Genomic DNA, 17565 nt, shown 5'->3' on the forward strand with positions numbered 1-17565 from the left:
TTAGTTTCATCTAGTGTGAGCCAGCATTGACAAAAAATATAATAGTATATGTCAGTTATATCAACTCTTCAAATGTGTAATTAAATTTAGGTAAAGTTTGTGGTGAGGTCAAGCCTTAAAAAGAATAATCTTCAAATAAGTGTATCCATAACAGTGGTTACTTCTCACTGTCGTGTTTTTTGCCATCACGTTATCAGTGACTCGCATCTCAAGGCTTCTGAATGCGTATAGCAAGTATATTAGAAATATTTCTCAAGCTACACTTGTACTCAGTACAGGCTTGTTGGTAGAGAGGAGAAGAGTTTTAAGAACTAAAATTAGTAAATGAGGTAGTGTGGAAAAATTGGGATGGGGGACGTGTCGGGTAGTTTGCACATTTGAGAACAAAACAGTGCAGGTGGGCACATCAGAGAAGAAAAAGTGCTTGAGCGCAAGAACCTGAGCCAACTTTCTCTTTACTGTGGTGATAGTGTATTAATAGTAGTGCAGAATAGAAAATTCTGCATTTCCTTCAGGACTTCTGACTTGCTATTACTATACTTTTTACAGTACAGTTACTTGCTGTTACTGTACTGAAAAATGAAACTTTTTCATTGTAATTTTGGATACTAGAGGAAGTTGTTTTGATTTTATTTTTTTGTGGTTTTTAATACTATTTTTATCCCTTTTCAAATCTTCATATGTTTTCCTTAGATTCAGAAAAACCTTAATTTTAGTGATAACACTTTCACCACTTTGTTTTGTGCCTGCTTAGATTTGTGTTAGTCTGCACCTACAGGCTTAGTCTGTACCTAATTCAAGTAAGGATTTGTTATTCTGCATTCTTAAAAAGAATAACACAATTTTTTTTAAATTTTTATTCCCATATTGCAAACATAACAAGATGCGTTTTTGTATAAATGCATCTACCAAAAGGTTTCAAAACTTTTTGTGTCATTCATTCATCCTCCTTCCCCCTCACCCTCCTGGCCCCAGTCAGTTGCTGATAGCATTGCTGAGATTTCCTTTTTAGCTAGAATTTATTCTAAGAAGGAATTACTAGAAGTATTCTAAGGAATTACTCTGCTTTCTGATGCATGCTTATTTTTGCATCTCCTGCCATCTCGGGTCACTCTACTGTCCCACCTGAATATTTCTAGGTAAACATGCCTTTTAGAACAATTTTCTCCATAAGAAATCTGTCACTTAGAACACTGCAGTACTGCAGCTCAGAAACGAATAAATACAAATGATGCTCGTAGCTATCAGGTTTTCTTTCTTTCAAGAGAATAAATAAATTATCACAGTTTGCTTGATTCAGCCATCTGAAAGATGGCAAAATCCATTGCAAACTTCTAAGAAATATTTTGAACCTTTCCTTAGAGTTTGTTCCTCTGAACATAGGGCGACTTAATAAATAAAATTCTTGAATGCATATACTGGTTATTAAGCAGCTGATGCTATTCTTGTCTTGTTACCTTATCCATGTGTTGAGTTGCAGCATTTTTTTTTAAGCTTTAACATGCTTTTTTGGCTTCAGTGTGTTTTTTACTTTTGAATCTAGCATAGTAGGAGCATCATAGAAGGAATTTTCCTAATAACCATGTGTCTTACTGGAAATTAATTGAAAGAGGGAAGAACAGATATTAACAGTTTATCTATGCATCCCCTTAGGAATTTTATGCTTCTCTTGCCTTTTGAAAGAAGTATCTGTGTCTCAAAATGGAGCAATATTTGACTTGTCCTCTGGAAATCTGATTCTTTCATGGGAGACAGATCCTGTATCTCTATATGAGAACGGAGACGTGCTCTGATGCTATCTGGTGGTATTACAAGCATACTGTTAAACACAGATACAACCTCTGGCTCTGGAAACTCCTAAGCTGCTGTTCTTTTGTAGGCTGGGAAGGGTACATGCAAGAGGAGATGTACAATGCAGTGGTTCTTGTACTTTTCCAGAAGTATCTCCTACTGGCAGCTGTTGGAGACTTGATTGACCTTTTGTACCTTTAAAACTGCTGTATTTTTATGGTCTTAGCAGATCTTTGTTTTTCATGCAACTGTTAATGTATTTCTTTGAACAAGAATGCAAACGTGAATACAAATAGAAGTACGTGCTACAAGTTTTAATAATACTGTGCAGATGAATTGAAGCAGTTTCTTGTGTCCAGTTGATAATTTTATCTCTGATTTGTCTGCTGTGATTTAGTGAAACTTGAACTGACTGTTCTACAAGTAACTCTTGTAACTAAGAGCAATCCAAAGCATGTATTTTCTGTGATTATGTAGGGTTTTTTTGTTTTAGGTTTGGTGTCTCATTTCTTCAAACTTTCGACATCATCCCATCCATTACAAAAATAAAATAAAATGTCAAGGGTAATTTTCACATATACATATAACTTGTCTCTTCAAACTGTGCGGTAATTGTAATTTCACACGTGTACTATGTGACATGTACGAAAATTGACATTTTGTCTGAAACTTAAAATTTTTAATCTGAGAGATCTTTTCCGTTTGCTCTATGAAGCTGATATCTTCAGTGAGTTTAAAAGTAAAACCTTTTTTAATTGAAAGTCATACTGTACACTGTAAAGATGAGCCTTATCCATCTGCTGATCTGTTCAATAACCTGTCACACAGGGTAACAAAATACACAATGCATAGAGGTCCTTCTAACTCCTTAAACTTAGACTACTTCTAACTCCTTTTGCCTATATTCTCAGCGAATTCTGTGAAATAGTTGTAATGTTATTAAGCCCATCTTACTACATGGTGAGACTTAACATCATAATCTTGTTTTCAGACTTTCCCCCCCCCCTTCCTGTAGTATTAGCGAAGTGCTAACACAAGGCATGCTCGGGTTAAGCATCCTGCTCTGGGGAGGTGACACTGCAGCCCAGCCTTCTTCAGAGCTGAGCTCAGCCGCCGGTGAGACCTCTGCTGGCCATGGAAGCCAAGTGCTCTTTTTGGAGCACATGATGAACATTCACGGGCTTTTAATAGAATGTCCTTTACTAGGTGACAATTTTTAAATGAACAGATAAGCCTCGATACAGCATTGGTTTCTGAAAAATTGTTTAGAGCAAGTGGTTGTTCATGTCACTAAAATACTTAAAATCGCTTTAAAACCATGCATATTCTAGGGAAACTACTCCTGAAAGTATGTGCACATCAAACCTGCATTAATATTTCAATGGTGTAGTGATTTACTAACTGAATTTGAAATAAATATAACAGGCTTTAACTAACAGTCTTTCCTTTTACTGTGAAAAAATTGCTTTTGGGGGAGCACATAATTAGCTTTAGGAATCTATTAATAATGCATTTACTTTTTTAATTACTGCTTTTTGGTTTTGTGGTTTTATTTAAGCATGTTAAGCTAAGCCTCTGTATTTTTTGTTTTTTAGATTTGACACAGTTGAAGGCATGTAAGTGGTCATTTAAATTTTTCCAAAAAACTTAAAGACAAAAATTTTATAAACATAAAAAGGGTTTCACTGTTTAATGTTTCAAATTTAAAACAATTTCCTGTTCTCCCGCTCTTGGCATTGTTTTTTTTTTTTTCCCCTAGCAGTCTCTTTTTTTGGTTCTAAACCTGTTCTAATGTAAACTTCTAGGAATATATAAATACTTTCAGTGACAAATATATCTGTAAAAAACTATCCTCTTTAGAAACTTTTCGGCTAAGCCTCAAGACAAATTTGGTCAAATTTCAATAATGAGTAGAAGTGGATAAATTATGAAATTCCCCCAGTTTCTATCCATAGCTCCATTATCTTTATATAGATGCTTATAAAGAATTAGTGGAAATGTCATGCTTATCTGTAAATTTACAACTCTTCATTGGATTGGGGAATTAGTTACTTTAATCTCTTCTGACCATGGTTTTATCTTATTACTGGCTCGCAGAGGTTCCACTTTGCACATATCTAGAATAATTTTTAATTTTTGCAGATTAACTTAGAGGGCTGTTTTAACATACATCCAGTTAAATCAGTTAAATGTTTTACATCTTTTAGTGGCTTGCGTTTTTTTCTTTCCTTCAGCTCTTTTTTTTATTCAAGTCCCTTGTATAGTTTTATCCTGAAATACAGGGTGATGTGCTTTTATCCACATCACATAGTTAAGACCTAACAAAACCAGTTGTGACCTATGTTGTAAAGCTCTCATCTGTAAATGCTCACTTGTTAGTTTATCAAATTTTCTGTGCAGACTGATTTTACTTTCTCAAATACAGCTTGCATGACAACCCTATTATATTAATAGGTTGTCAATAGAAGGATGGTTCTGCTCCTCTTTCAAGTCTGTAGAAACTGCAGCAATGCTTCCTCAGTATTCAGATCTACTTCCTAGGTTAATTTTTGAAGAGCAGATACATTTGAGAACTTTACACTTCTAAAAGGTAACAACAAGAAAATAGTCTTGTTTTGATAGCTGGTTAGGTGCCTCAAGTACTGTTACTCACATCTTCCTTCATTTTCTTCTTATTTTTGTGTATTATTGTACTTCACCTGTGTTTAACTTTTTTTTTTTCCCCCTTGACAAAAGTTGCTAGCAGTTGGCCTTTTGAAGGGCTAAGGTAAACATTAGACTGAGGATCAGTTTCAGTTCCATATATTATACAGCACTTTACTCAGCAGTCTAAGCTTTGCAACTATTAGTTCAGATTCAATTTTTTTGTTTTTTAATTGAAATGCCATTTTCTTCCTTCTTGCCCCCCACCATTTGTCACCTTTAAAGTACTGGTATTTGAGGAAAAAGTTCATATGGTCTTGAGTTCATATGACTGATTACTTTCACTGTATGGTTAGTTAGTGAAAATGGGCAAACAGGAAAGATAAAATTAATAGTCAAACCAGATCTTAACTATGTTTGATATGTAACCACCATTCCTTTAAGAATGAGTGGCAAATTCTGAATCAAAATAGACATTGCTAATTATGTTTCAGTCATCACTGAGAGATAGTCAGTTCTTTTCTCCTTTTAGAATGCTTTTTCTGCATGATTTGAATCAGAATGGAGTTTTTTGGTTTTTTGTGGGTTTTTTTAAGAAATGAAAACAAAAAATTTATTTTTGATAGGGCTTAGGCTTGCCACCTCTATTTTACAATTTGCTGATCTGAGTGACTTTTGCATACATTACAGCAGATATCCTCTGCTGGCTGATTGTAACAATTCCAAATATATTCAGTTCTTCATTTTTACCAACACGATAGTTAACACTTTGTGATTTTAAGCCGTACGTACTGAAACAAGAGGCCAGTGATTTGTTTTGATTGCTCTTTGTTGAACAGCAGAAAAGTCTTACAAGACTGTATGTAGCAATCATCACCAGATCAAAATCATCCTGTATTATTGGATATTTAATGTGAAACTCACTATTTAAAACCTGTCTCACCATACATGGATAGCAGGCTTGTACAGCTTGAAAAATTCAGTAGAATCCAGGGAAGTAGTTACCATAAAGTGTATAGAAAAATTAAAAATAATGTACATTATTTTTATACATTAAGTTTATTAATAGCTTTCTAAAGGAAAATCTTCCAACTAACACTTTCATGAAATACTGATGTTTAGTTGCCCGAACCTTTTTTTGCAAAGTTACTGTCTCTTCAAAAGTATGACCACAGCGTTCAACACAGTTGTAATGTTAACTTACTCTTGGGCTCACTTTGAACAGTGAAGACTTAGAGAGGAAATGGACTTTTGTCTGCAACACTCTTAAAATTTTTATTCTGACCATTAATTTTTGTATATATTTGAATGGGAAAGAAAAAGATGCCTGAAGATCACTTGGAAGATGCTATTTTTTTTTTTGTTGTAACTTTGATTTCCTCTCTTCCCATGACCAGGTTCTGCTAAAGGTAGAAAGTCAAGATTTTCTGTTAACCTAAATGTAATGTTGTGGGGGAGGAAAAGATACTGTATGAAATATCTTTTTGAGAAACTTTAACTAAACAGTTGCAATAAGGTAAATTGAATTTAAGCTAGCAGTGCATACAGCAATGTTATTTATCTTAATGCTTCAGCATTTTTACCTTGTTTTTTCCAGATACCCTAATGTAACAGACAGGAAAAAAGTTCTTATTAGCTAACTTTCTTCTTCTGGATTTATGGCAGGAGCCCGTTGGCACAGATGGAGGAGGAAAGGAGGGAGCATGTAGCCAAAATGAAAAAAATGGAAATGGAAATGGAACAGGTGTTTGAGATGAAAGTCAAAGAAAAAGTTCAGAAACTGAAGGACTCTGAAGCTGAGGTAATCAAAATGTCTTAAACCCCAATATGCCTGAGGCTGAGCAAGTGTAGAGATGGCTCTTTTTCCCGAGACTTTGCAACGTAACCTCTCTAGGAATTGATTCTGTAGTTAGACTTTATGTTTAAAGACAACTCACTTATTCTTTCTCAGCTTGTTGTCTTTGCTGAAATGTCCTAAGCCCAAAATTAAAATGTAATTTTAATGCTCACATGCATTCTCTTTTTATTTTCACAGTCACAGTATGTTAAAATACTCCTTAAGTTTCTTACCCTGTCTTTCTCCCTCTTCTTTGGAATATTTTATGCCTGTTTTCTTCCATGTACATTAAAAAGTTCTTGAGACTATGTGAAACTACATAAGCTAATGTAGTAATGATAATTTGCTTTGCGTATTTAAAAAGCATTTTGGGAATTTGATACAATGTCTATAAGAAATCATCTAAATAAGAATTGCTAGACTAAGAAAGAGTCAGGGATATGTTTTTGTCAGTGTTTTGGTGTCATTTGAACATAGATCAATTTTACGGGTATTTAATTTCTATCATCTCTAGGTGAGGTCCTCACAGTGAAACTGTTTTTTATGGGCTTCAAGGAGCTCTCAAAGTGATCTTTTTAAGACTATTATAAAATTACATTTAAGTAGACAATTAATTTTAGGCTTTGAGAAGGCAGCTTCTCACAAGAAGCCTAATAGAGAAGTTCAGAACTGTCAAAGTTCCTAGAGAAAGTTTGGCTCCAAATTTGAGGGAAAGTGAAGAAACTTGGAAGGGTAGTTGAAATTCCTGGCAGCCCAGGTGTTGTAAGCAGCCAAGGTGTACTGGATCAGAGGGGAAAAAATAGATCAAGCTAGATTTTTTTTTTCTGTTGGAAAAGTGAATAGTTAAGGATATAAATGCTAAGATACACCTGTCAGCAATTTGAGGATTTTAAAGCTAGATGTTTTATCTGGATCATGGTGTTTAATTAGTCACTGGATTTATCCTTCCTCAGTTTCTGTCTCTACTCTTTTTGAACCTGTTTATACTTCTGGCCTCCACACTCTCCTTGTTACATGAAAAACACACAAAAATCTTTCTTTTTCTTTTTCATATACTACCTCATGACTTTTTGACTGAGTGCATCCTGTGATATCAGTTTTTAAATGTTCATGCGATTCATTCTTTTTTTCTGCACCTCTCGTAACTTCATAAACTTCTGTTGTATTCCTCTAAATGTAGACAAGTAGGCAATAGACAGTGCTGAGTATAAATAATTTAAAAAAATTTATAAAAGGAAGTAAGTTTTGAAGGGTTTGTGTAAGATGGAGACTTGCATGAGAGTAAGGAAAGAGGGACTTTTATTTAACTCAATTAAAAAACATGTTACACCATACACAAGGATGTGTCTCACATGCAACACATTTGATCGTCCGTCTGTCCCATCAACTTGCAGGAGAGACTTCTTAAACTGTTCTGACAGCGTAGACAGTTCACTTCCATAATACTAATAATAATTCATTTAATTAGTGAATAAATTAATCCACTCAATAATATTTTCCCAAATAGATCCTTAATATAGTTATACTATAGGATGAAATCAATGTTTGGGTATTTTTCCCCACACAAAATCAAAGATGCTGCTAATTTATGCATTACTGATACTCGAATGCTCTGCAATTTGCTGCATAATGTTTGCATCAAATATCAAAGAATTCTTCAATTTCCTTTTGTTTGCCACATGTAGCTGCTTACAACTCCTATTTGTAACTCAGGCAGCACTTGGGGTGTTTTCTGTTAACTGTAAAATGAGGCTATGGGATTAATACCCTTTTACTTTCTGTTATTGGCAATGCCTATAACCTTAGAGTTTTTGGTCTAAGAGTTACTTTCTCTGAAGAGAAAACATAATACTATATTTTCTTATATATATTTCATTAGTATAGTTGCTGATTTGTTACTACAGCTCCAAAAGTCGCTTACTAACTCTGTTAATAACTGTTTCTATAGCTGCAGCGACGCCATGAGCAAATGAAAAAGAATTTGGAGGCACAACACAAAGAATTAGAGGAAAAGCGTCGCCAGTTTGAGGACGAGAAAGCAAACTGGGAAGCTCAACAACGTATTTTGGAACAACAGAATTCTTCCAGGTAAATTGGAGTCTTGTCCTGCAGTTCACAGTAAAATGTGCTGTAGCTTTCTGCTAGAAGGCAATTTCTGGGGTGATAATGATCAATGGTGGTCGACCAATATGGAAGTGTCACTTAAAAGCCAAGAAAAACCTTGAACTGCTTTTAGTTATAAATAAGGATATATCAGAAATATTGGGAACATTATTAGCTTCTGAAGCAGATTTTCATCTGCAAAAACACTGTATCCATACATAACTAGATCTATCTAAAAAAAAATGTTTGTGTTTGAAAGCTAGATTGCATCAGACTTCCAAGGGGTGAAGAGTTAAAGCTTTCAGAATGAAAGTATTTAATTCTCTTAGCCCTTGGAAGGGGAAATCTAGTGATAAATGCAGTGCTTGACTTCATGCAGTACGAGTACTGTGTACATAATAAGTTTCGTACATTGTATTGCATATTGCAACCAGTAAAGCTGTAGAAAATGCATATTTTAAAAGATGTATATTAGTGATTTTTATATTAAATCAGAGCACGTATGCATTATTTAACAAACTTTTTTTTTTATACCATTTTAGAACCTTGGAAAAGAATAAGAAGAAAGGGAAGATATTTTAAATGCATCATTTTGACCACCAGTTATGTATTAGTTGCCAATATGCCAGCCTGGACATCAGTGTTTGTTGGATCCGTTTGACCAATTTTGCACCAGTCGTATCCATAGTAATGGATTTAACAGCATGACAAATTTTTGTTAATTTTGATGGAGAATGAGATGCCTTGAATTGTCTAGGGTGTTGTGTACTTGGAAAAATAACAGCTCTAAGTACCTTTTTCTTCTTTTTTTTCCTTTTTTTAAACAGATGTCATTTTAATGCAAAAGAAAACATTTTACTGTTGTACAATCATGTTCTGGTGGTTTGACGGTTTACAGGATCTTAAAAAATGCAAGGACTCTAGACGGTTTTTAGTGAGGATAAATTGCCATAATATGATGCAAACAATGCTTCTCTATTATTATAATACAAGAATTCCATTCAGTGCAGCATATACAATAATGTAATTTAGTCTAACACAGTTGACCCTATTTTTGACACTTCCATTGTTTAAAAATACACATGGAAAAACAAAAGTTGTAGGCTTACAGTGCACCTAAGCTTTTTATAACAACCCTTTTATGTTTTGGATTCTTTAAATATATGCTATTCTCATTTAGTAACTTCTTTAGCCAGAAGGATCTCATTACTGCTTCATTTTTTGTAATAACATTTAATTTAGATATTTTTCCATATATTGGCCCTCCTAAATAGAATATAGCTTCTTTCATATGGTAGGAACCAGTGAGTAAAACTTTCCTTTAACTCCCTTTTTACATTTTATGGTAAGTAGCAGGAAAACGCATTTATAGGTCATTTCTAGGCAAAATCGTGGCGTTAACTACCAACCTGTTTCTACCTGTGTGCAGTCTTTCTTTCTTTTACTAGAAATGGGAATATGGCCTCAAGAAAAACATCACCATTTCGCATTTAGCTGTATTCATATACTGCATTTCTGTATTTTTGTTTGTATTGTAAAAAGTCACATAATAAACAATGTTGTGATGTAACATGCTGCTGCGTCAGAAATTTTAAAGGAGTTAAACAACCGAGTACTTCTCTGGGAAATGTTTGAATTTTCTCTCTTCCACTGGGACTTGATTGACCTGGGCCTTTGATTTATCCAAGGAATTAGCATAAGGTATAGAAAATGCCTGTGCATTGCGGAATTGTTAGAAAACCCCGTTTCGGTGGCTGTGCTCCGGATTGGGAAAAGGAGGGTCTGTCGTGCCCAGGAGAGGGCACCAAGTGTCTGCACTGCTCTGCTGCGTCCCACTAGCTCCCGTTTCGGCAGTCACGCCTTCTGCGAGCTTTTATGTCTGTCTGCTGAGCTTGCTGTGTAACAATGCGTAGGCAGCCTCCTCGGCTACTTCTGGTGGGCTCGTTGGCAAGGGGTGGTGGTGTTTGGTTTGACTTTGGTTTTAGTTAATTGCATCAGTTCTCATAAATGACATAGTCAGGAACTTGATATTTAAAATACAGCCTATAAGTTGTTGAAAAATTGATGGGGACTTTTTATATCTGTCTTCACCGGTGAAAAAATGACTAATGTCTCACTTTCTGCAGATGTCCCTTGTATTACCCCTGCGATCGCTCTGTTTCTGTTCATTTTTCTTTTGCGTGAGTTATGCTTGTCAAAAATACCATTTATTCAGCTAGCTTCCCAAAGAAATGAAGACCTTTTCAGTAGTCTACATAAAGGCCTCCTTATAACTTATTTCAAACATACTGCCTATCTCTTGTCAGAGAAGACACTGATTACCAGTAAGTGGACATAGCTTTCCCTTTCAAGTAAACAGAATTGCAAAATCTGATCTTTTATTACATCATGGATGTACGCTGCCTGCATCTGCCCCTCAGGTTTCAGTTTAATTCAGTAAATTGAATAGTGTAAAGAACAGGCAAAACTTACCTTCTAGGACAGAAGCTGCAGATTCTGAATTGCTTTTAGGACTCATCAAAACTCAGGATATACTCACTGTCTGTGGATGTGCTAGTGCTTTAGTGTTCCCATTTGCTCTGAAATAGAGATTTCATTTCTCAGGAAAGTAGTTTTAATCGTACTTGTCATCTTTCTCCCCACTCCTATTCTCTATTCTCCCCTCCACCTTCCCACTTGGAATAATCAGAAACTAGTGTAAGCTCTTGTTAGATGTCTTGTATGAGGAAACACAGGTATTCTATAACATAGTATTTGTATTTTAATGAAAATTTAGAGCATGTAGAAATCAAGTGTTCTGAGTTCTGAAATGGAGTGTTGTCCTTTTGAGAAGACTTTTATCACGTCTTGTTTCTTAAATGCTTTGGCTTTTTATGGTAAGTTTGGGCTGCACAAGAAGAGTACGAGTTTCCAAAAAATTAGAATATCTTTTTTATTCTTTCTGCACTTTCCACTTGGGGGTTGGGTGGTGTTATTATAAATAAGATAAAATTGAGAATAGGAGGTGCGAACCTGTGCAGCTTGTAACATAGTTAAGGTAAAGAGGTACTATGATACAGCCCAGGATATTTTTTTTCTTCCACTGAATAAATCATAATTTAAATATACTAGTTCTGTAAAGTCAAAACTCACTTTACTTGTTAATAAATAGATACTTAAATTTCTCTGTGTCACAAGTCAACATGCAGCAGAGGTTTTGTGGCATGTATGCTGTTGGTCAGAAACCTGTTGCGTCCAGATGTCACCGGACAGTACTAGACTTGTTTCTTACTTCACAGCATACCAGAAGGGAAATGTTACCCTCTACTGAGCCACAAAACCAAAGATATTAAAAAGCAGTTCCGTACATCTGCCTCACGGTTCTGTAACAGCAGTTGTTAGAATAATGTAGTCTAGTCTGCAGGTAGTTAGGAAGCTGGAAATTTTGCTGCTCTGTTTTAGAATGAAGATCTTGATTCAGCTTAGAGTGTGTTCTGTTAGAGAGGTGGTGAGGAAGGGAAAATGATCCTGGTCCTGCTAACAGCTCTGTTGAACGTGCAGCCGCACTGGCCTGTACATTTATATGGGTGGTGGTGGTGTATATTTACTCTTATATAGAGATAGATATGAAAATGCATCTATATTTTTGTATAGGAAAAAGTGAACAAAGACTTGGGACTTTGTTCTGATGTAAAATACATTCCTGTGTTGGGTTGCTTACCTGGCTGACCACGATTCAGGTTCAGCGCCCTGAGTATCTGGATGTAAATATTGCTGCTTCCACTGGGACTTGATTGACCTGGGTCTTTGATTTATCCGAGCAATCCGCCTGCAATACAAAGCGCCAAGTTTTGATGGAGTGGTGGTGCAGTTCTTTCAGTTCTTTCAGTTTTCCCTGCAGTTTTCCCATTTGGACCAGCTGATGCCCTTTCTGACTCCTCAAAAGGCCACATGTTGGACCTTTTGAGCTCAGGTGACTTTGTATCACCAGAGTACTCCCTCTGTGGTCAGGCTGCTCAAGAAATAACAAAACCATTCCTCAATTTGGCACCCCAGAGAATGAGGCAATCTACATTTCCCCTTCATAATTTCCAGAGTAAGCATAAAGAAGAGATTCTTAATTGTTCAAGGATTGATTTTTGTCTTCATTGATTCAAGAAATCCCTCAATCTGATTTAAATATAAATGGCTTCAGATATTAATGCTTTTAAAGGTTTCAATACAAATAAATCAATATGGAAATCAAGAATTGGGCTGGATTACCAGTTCATGCTTTGGAAATAAGCAGAAAGTATAGCTGAACTTGTGGAGCAAACCAGTATATTAAGGGTTCATTTTCCTATTTGCACAGCATTGTCAAGCTTCATTTGTCTTTGGGTGATGAGTTCAGGCTGTATTAGGTGCCCAAGGTAGGGATGTGCTTTTCCCTGAGGGCTAGCTGCTGAGGTTGCTTTTGCAGACAGTTCTTGGGTTTCCTGCCAGCTTCACCTTAATGTTTACAAGCCTCTCTTAATGCAGTTTACATTTCTCCATGGCCAACACTTCTTTCCTGACCAATTCTCCCTTCTCCGCAATCCATGCCTGCTTCATCGCGTCTTCTGTTGAGTATCTTGTTCTGCCGGGTGGGTTTGGTGGCCAGCTGTCACGATAGCCTGCCCCTGACACCAGGATCTGCTGTGTCGCTCTCTCTGAAATGAGCTGCCCGTACCAACGCCTTCAGGCATGGAGCACTTCTGAAGCTGCGCGCCGTGGTGCGGTTTTGCCCACCCTTGCCTTCCTGTTGCCACCTGGTTACTTCTCCCAGGAACTACTCAGCTGTTGCTCTTGGCAGCTTCCTTGTGCTTCTAACGAGTCACAAATGTTCATCTATATCCTGGTAAAAGTGGGAGAGGTCGTCTTCAGAGGGTGCGAATGGGATTCCTCCCCCACAGGTGCATCTAACCACCTGCTGATGCTGGAACAAAGCACTGTTCCCATCATCTTGGTTTGCTGATTGGTTTTCTTCTGCTGCAGATAGTAGTGAGGAAGCACGTTAAACAGCAGGTCTTCCCCTTCCTATGGTCACCAGGGTATGTAGCTGTGAGACCAGAGAGTTCAATCCATTCATCAGGTACCCACAGCTGCCTGGGGCATCCCCATGTGAGCAGGAGGGGATGCAGGAGGCCATCTGTGACCATGGCTGGGGGCCCAGCAGCTGTGCTCTGGGACCTGCAAGTGGGCTGGGATGGCCAGCAGTGCTGCTGTAGAGGCTGCAGGTGCAAATAATCCCTGTGTGCTGCACCCTGTTTTCATCTAATGAGCTTTCAAAAGTTGGATGACTGAGGGAACAGAATTTTCAAGCAATACCATGAAAACAAACTGCTGACTGACAGGAAAACAAGTAGAAATCTTTATCCATTCCCCTCATGATTGGGAAGGCAGCTCTGGTTCTCCTTCTGTAATATATCACCTCTGCGCTGTCATCCGCAGAGGTCTCCGAGGCAGCCAAGATGCTTGTTTTGTGCAGCCAGAGCAATTTTTCTAATGAAGGTGATCATCTTTCAGCTTGCCCTGGGACAGCTAGACCACGTAAGTCAAGATAAAACTTGTAGTTGTGTTTTATTAACAGGCTATTATTCGTCTGGCTTCTCTGATTTCTCACCACCCCATTCTGCTAGCAATAATCTTCATGGAAACCAATGAAAGGAAATGCGAAAAGCAGCCATGTTGCAATGACCAAGGCAGATTTTTATAGTTTATCAAGATTACTGAGGGGCAAGAGAAATCTCTTGTCTGCTCTCAAGAGCTTCTTATTTAGATACCTTGAAAATAATTGGCTCCTCTCCTTTGGGAGCTGCTGAATCACTTCTCCCCAGACTTGCCTCACCCATATGGTTCTCACCAGTGAAGTGCAATGGTGAAGTTTTAAAATCTTTGCTAATTTGACCTTGTTAGAATTTGGAAACAATTTGATACTGCCACCTTCTTCCCAGCAGAAGCAGCCCTGGTCTGTGGGCTTTAGCAAAGATTAACTGGAGCAGTATGAGAATACCAGCACACCACTGGCTGGTTCCTCGCTAAGAGGAAGGCTTTACTTTGTACATGCCAAGTCTGAGAATCGTGCTGACAGCCTTCAGGCTTTCACTTGGCCAGTAAAGGCCTCTGACAACTTGGGAAAGTCACTCAAATTGTAGTTTTATTCAGTTTTCCATCTGGAAAACAGAAATTCTGGTCTCCCTGCAGAAGCAAAAATATCTTTCTTGCAGGGCATGAAGGCAGGGGCGTGAATCTTGGCAAAATGGATGAAACGGGTTTGGCCAGCTTCAGTGGCTGACTGTCCTGCCTCCTGGTATGGCGTGAGCTCCTCTCCTTCCCTCTCCGCTGCTGCTTTGGTGGTTTTAGACCCTGCATGGAGCCGATTCAACTCCCAGAAAACTAACCAAGACAAGACATAAGTAGCAGCATCATTTCATCCTGTCTGGAGACCTTACAGAAAATACGTTCAGACTGAATCAATACGATTCCCAAGACTTTGCATCTCCATTCCCACCAAACTCCAGTGGCCCCACGGATGGGTGCACCATAGTCACCATGTGCTGTCCCTTCCCGGCCACAGCAACAGGGCTGCATCTGGAGCTGAGACTCTCTCCCAGATGGTTGTAATCAATAGATCTTTCCCCAGCGGCGTTTCACCAGGGGCGATAGCAATCCAATGCTGCTGTTTCATCAGCTCTGCCTGCACAGCAACCCCCGGCTGATTTTGCTTCGTTTCTCTCTGGCTGCCAAGCCGCGCTCTCACAGAAACGTGGGCCTTTTTATTTAATCCTGTACAAAGTGTGTGCGCTTTAATCTAATACTACGACCTAATTCTTTGAAAGGCAAATAAGGGCAGCAGTTCAAACCTAGTGTGTTTAGGTTATGCGCTTTTTACGGTTCTTTAAAAATAATTTTAAAAGCCCCCTTCTGCCTTGATTTTGCTTTTGGGTGCCCACGATTTGGCCACCCATGATCCTCATCGTCCCCGAAGATTTGCACCTTGTCCTAAGAGGCACTGGGGAAGAAGTGGCAGCTGAGTACCTATCTGGGCTCCTCTGAAGGCTTTGCAGGTGATGTTTGCTTGCTGTGGTAACCCACCTGATTTGCAAATACAGCAGTATGGTGGAAGAGGAGTCGCAGACAGCTGAGTTACAAGAGCAAAAAAACAGCTGCTAGTCCCTGGAACATGCAGTGCTACCCCCCTCTACACTCCCAAGCTCATTGGGCTACAAACCAGTGTAAATCCCAGAAATGACCCAAACCCCAGGAAAACTGATGTCTGCCCATATTTAAGCAGCAGGTGGCAACATCCTCTGTTTTATGAAATTCAACTTATGGGTTTGTGGAGGGTTTCTTTTTCCTTCTCTGGGAGCAGGAGAAACTTCAGGCTCTGTTTGCAGCCTCTGCCTTTCTCAGGAGCACCTTGCCGGCACCGGCCTTCGATAAAGTCTTCAGAAGCACCTTGAATTTAGAGCTACGGTTCCCGTTTAGAGAAGGTGGGTTTTTTTCCCCATGTCTTTCAATGAGCACAACCCAAAGTGAGTCGGTGGTACGTGAGGGCGTGCAGGAATGCCTCCACGTGTACTGACAAATGCTTTTCCTACATGGTGGCTTTAGCAGGTTTGGGAAAGATGCGGGAAAAAAGCTTTCTCTGAATCTAAGGATGTGCATGGGTGTGCATTTTAATGGCTTCTCAAAGGGGCAATTTAGAACAACTCCACTTTCCCATTCCTAGCGTTTCCCTGCAGGGCACCTTAGTGACAGCTCACCTCCTGGACCTTCCTCCTCCTGCCCTTGTTTCCCCAGTCTCCTGCCTGCCTTCCTCACAGCCGTGCCCTGCTCCCCCAGCCCTGGCTTCTCCTTTTCCTGCTCCTACAGCGACTGTGGGAAAAGACGCCACGGGCCTGCCCCCACCCAAGACCCCCCACGGCCCTTATGCCCCCCTGACACTGTCCTGCCCTTCTCCTCCACCTCCCCATCGTCCCCTCCTGCCATTCACCTCATCTCCTCTTCCCACCGTGCCTGCAAAAGCTCCTTGTACTGAGGTTTTGTGTTGCTCCAGTAAGCAAGGAGATAAGAAGGCAAAGCTGGTCAGTAATTGCCATGCTGGGCAGGCGGCGTTCAGCCCTCATGGACTCCTGTTTGCGGCTGTTCCTCATGTGCTTCAGCTCTCCATGTGCTTTCTCCAGCCGCTGGGCACAGGGACTGCTCAGCTGCCCCATCTGAGACTGGCTGTGGGCCGTAGGGAGAGGTGTCCTGGTGCTGAGGTGGGGCGTAGCAGAGCTGTAGTCCCACGCGTTTGGGATACATCAGATTGCAAGCTGGGTATTTGTCCTGAGTGAATTTTAAAAGCGTGACTCTGTGTGCCTTGCTCGTGTTGCCTTTAATAGTGCAGCGAGTTTCTGGTTTAAAGGATGTTGCTGCTGCTGTTCTCCTTGCTGGCTCCCGTCCCTAAATCTCAGCATCCTCCTGACGTCTTGTGGGTCACAAGCAAAACACTTGATGCATGAATTCAAGCTTTACCTTTGAAATATCCTGGCACCCTGTTAATGTCGCAGCAGTTGGACCTGAGATACGCCGGCTCCACCAGACATGGCTCTCCAGCTTTACTGCCATCCTTGGGACCACAAACTCATAGCTAGTCCACAGCTGATATCTTGGGTGTCCTTTAAGCTCAGCACCTGGAAAAGCTGCTGTAAACCCCTTGAGCTGCTTCACTGTTTGTTTCTGTGTGCTTCAACCGCTGCATTGCTTAGCCTCAGACTGGTGGGATGGGGAAGGACAACTGGGACTAATCCCAAAAGGGAGATTTGAAGCTAATTTTTAAATGGGAGCTGCTTGAAGAAGCCTTAAATTATGGCAGTCCTGGCATAGGAGGATAGAGGCAAAGGGCCCAGGGTCCAGACAGAGTGGTTTAATGGTATTATTTCTAATTAATCAAAGAGAAAGTCAGTTAAATTCTTCTATGTGCTGCCTTTACCTTACACCTGTTATTCTTCTAAGGCATACTGAGTCCCTACTGTCCAGCTCTTCCATGCCTCTGGCTAGCAAAAGCAAAATGGTTGTGGGTATGAAGCTTGAGGTAGCTAGTGATGTCCAAAAATGCAGTGATTTTAAACAAACAAACCCCGGACCAAATCCCCTTCTGACTGTACTGCAATTCTGTCTGGCACTTCCAGATTTCAAATCTGTGGGTG

The 17565-nt window shown here is 39.3% G+C and overlaps 1 protein-coding gene across 1 annotated transcript in view; it reads left to right on the forward strand.

The window, feature by feature from the left end:
* Positions 1-9944, forward strand: part of SEPTIN7 (septin 7) — an 82361-nt gene extending 72417 nt beyond the window's left edge. The window contains exons 11-13 of the mRNA XM_054814643.1: positions 6100-6235; positions 8220-8359; positions 8917-9944. Coding sequence (XP_054670618.1) covers positions 6100-6235; positions 8220-8359; positions 8917-8956 — 316 coding nt within the window. The 3' untranslated portion in view covers positions 8957-9944. The remainder of the gene's footprint in view (positions 1-6099; positions 6236-8219; positions 8360-8916) is intronic.
* Positions 9945-17565: the final 7621 nt, after the last annotated feature.

The sequence above is a fragment of the Grus americana genome, chromosome 2, assembly GCF_028858705.1.
Source record: "Grus americana isolate bGruAme1 chromosome 2, bGruAme1.mat, whole genome shotgun sequence".
Lineage (NCBI taxonomy): Eukaryota > Metazoa > Chordata > Aves > Gruiformes > Gruidae > Grus > Grus americana.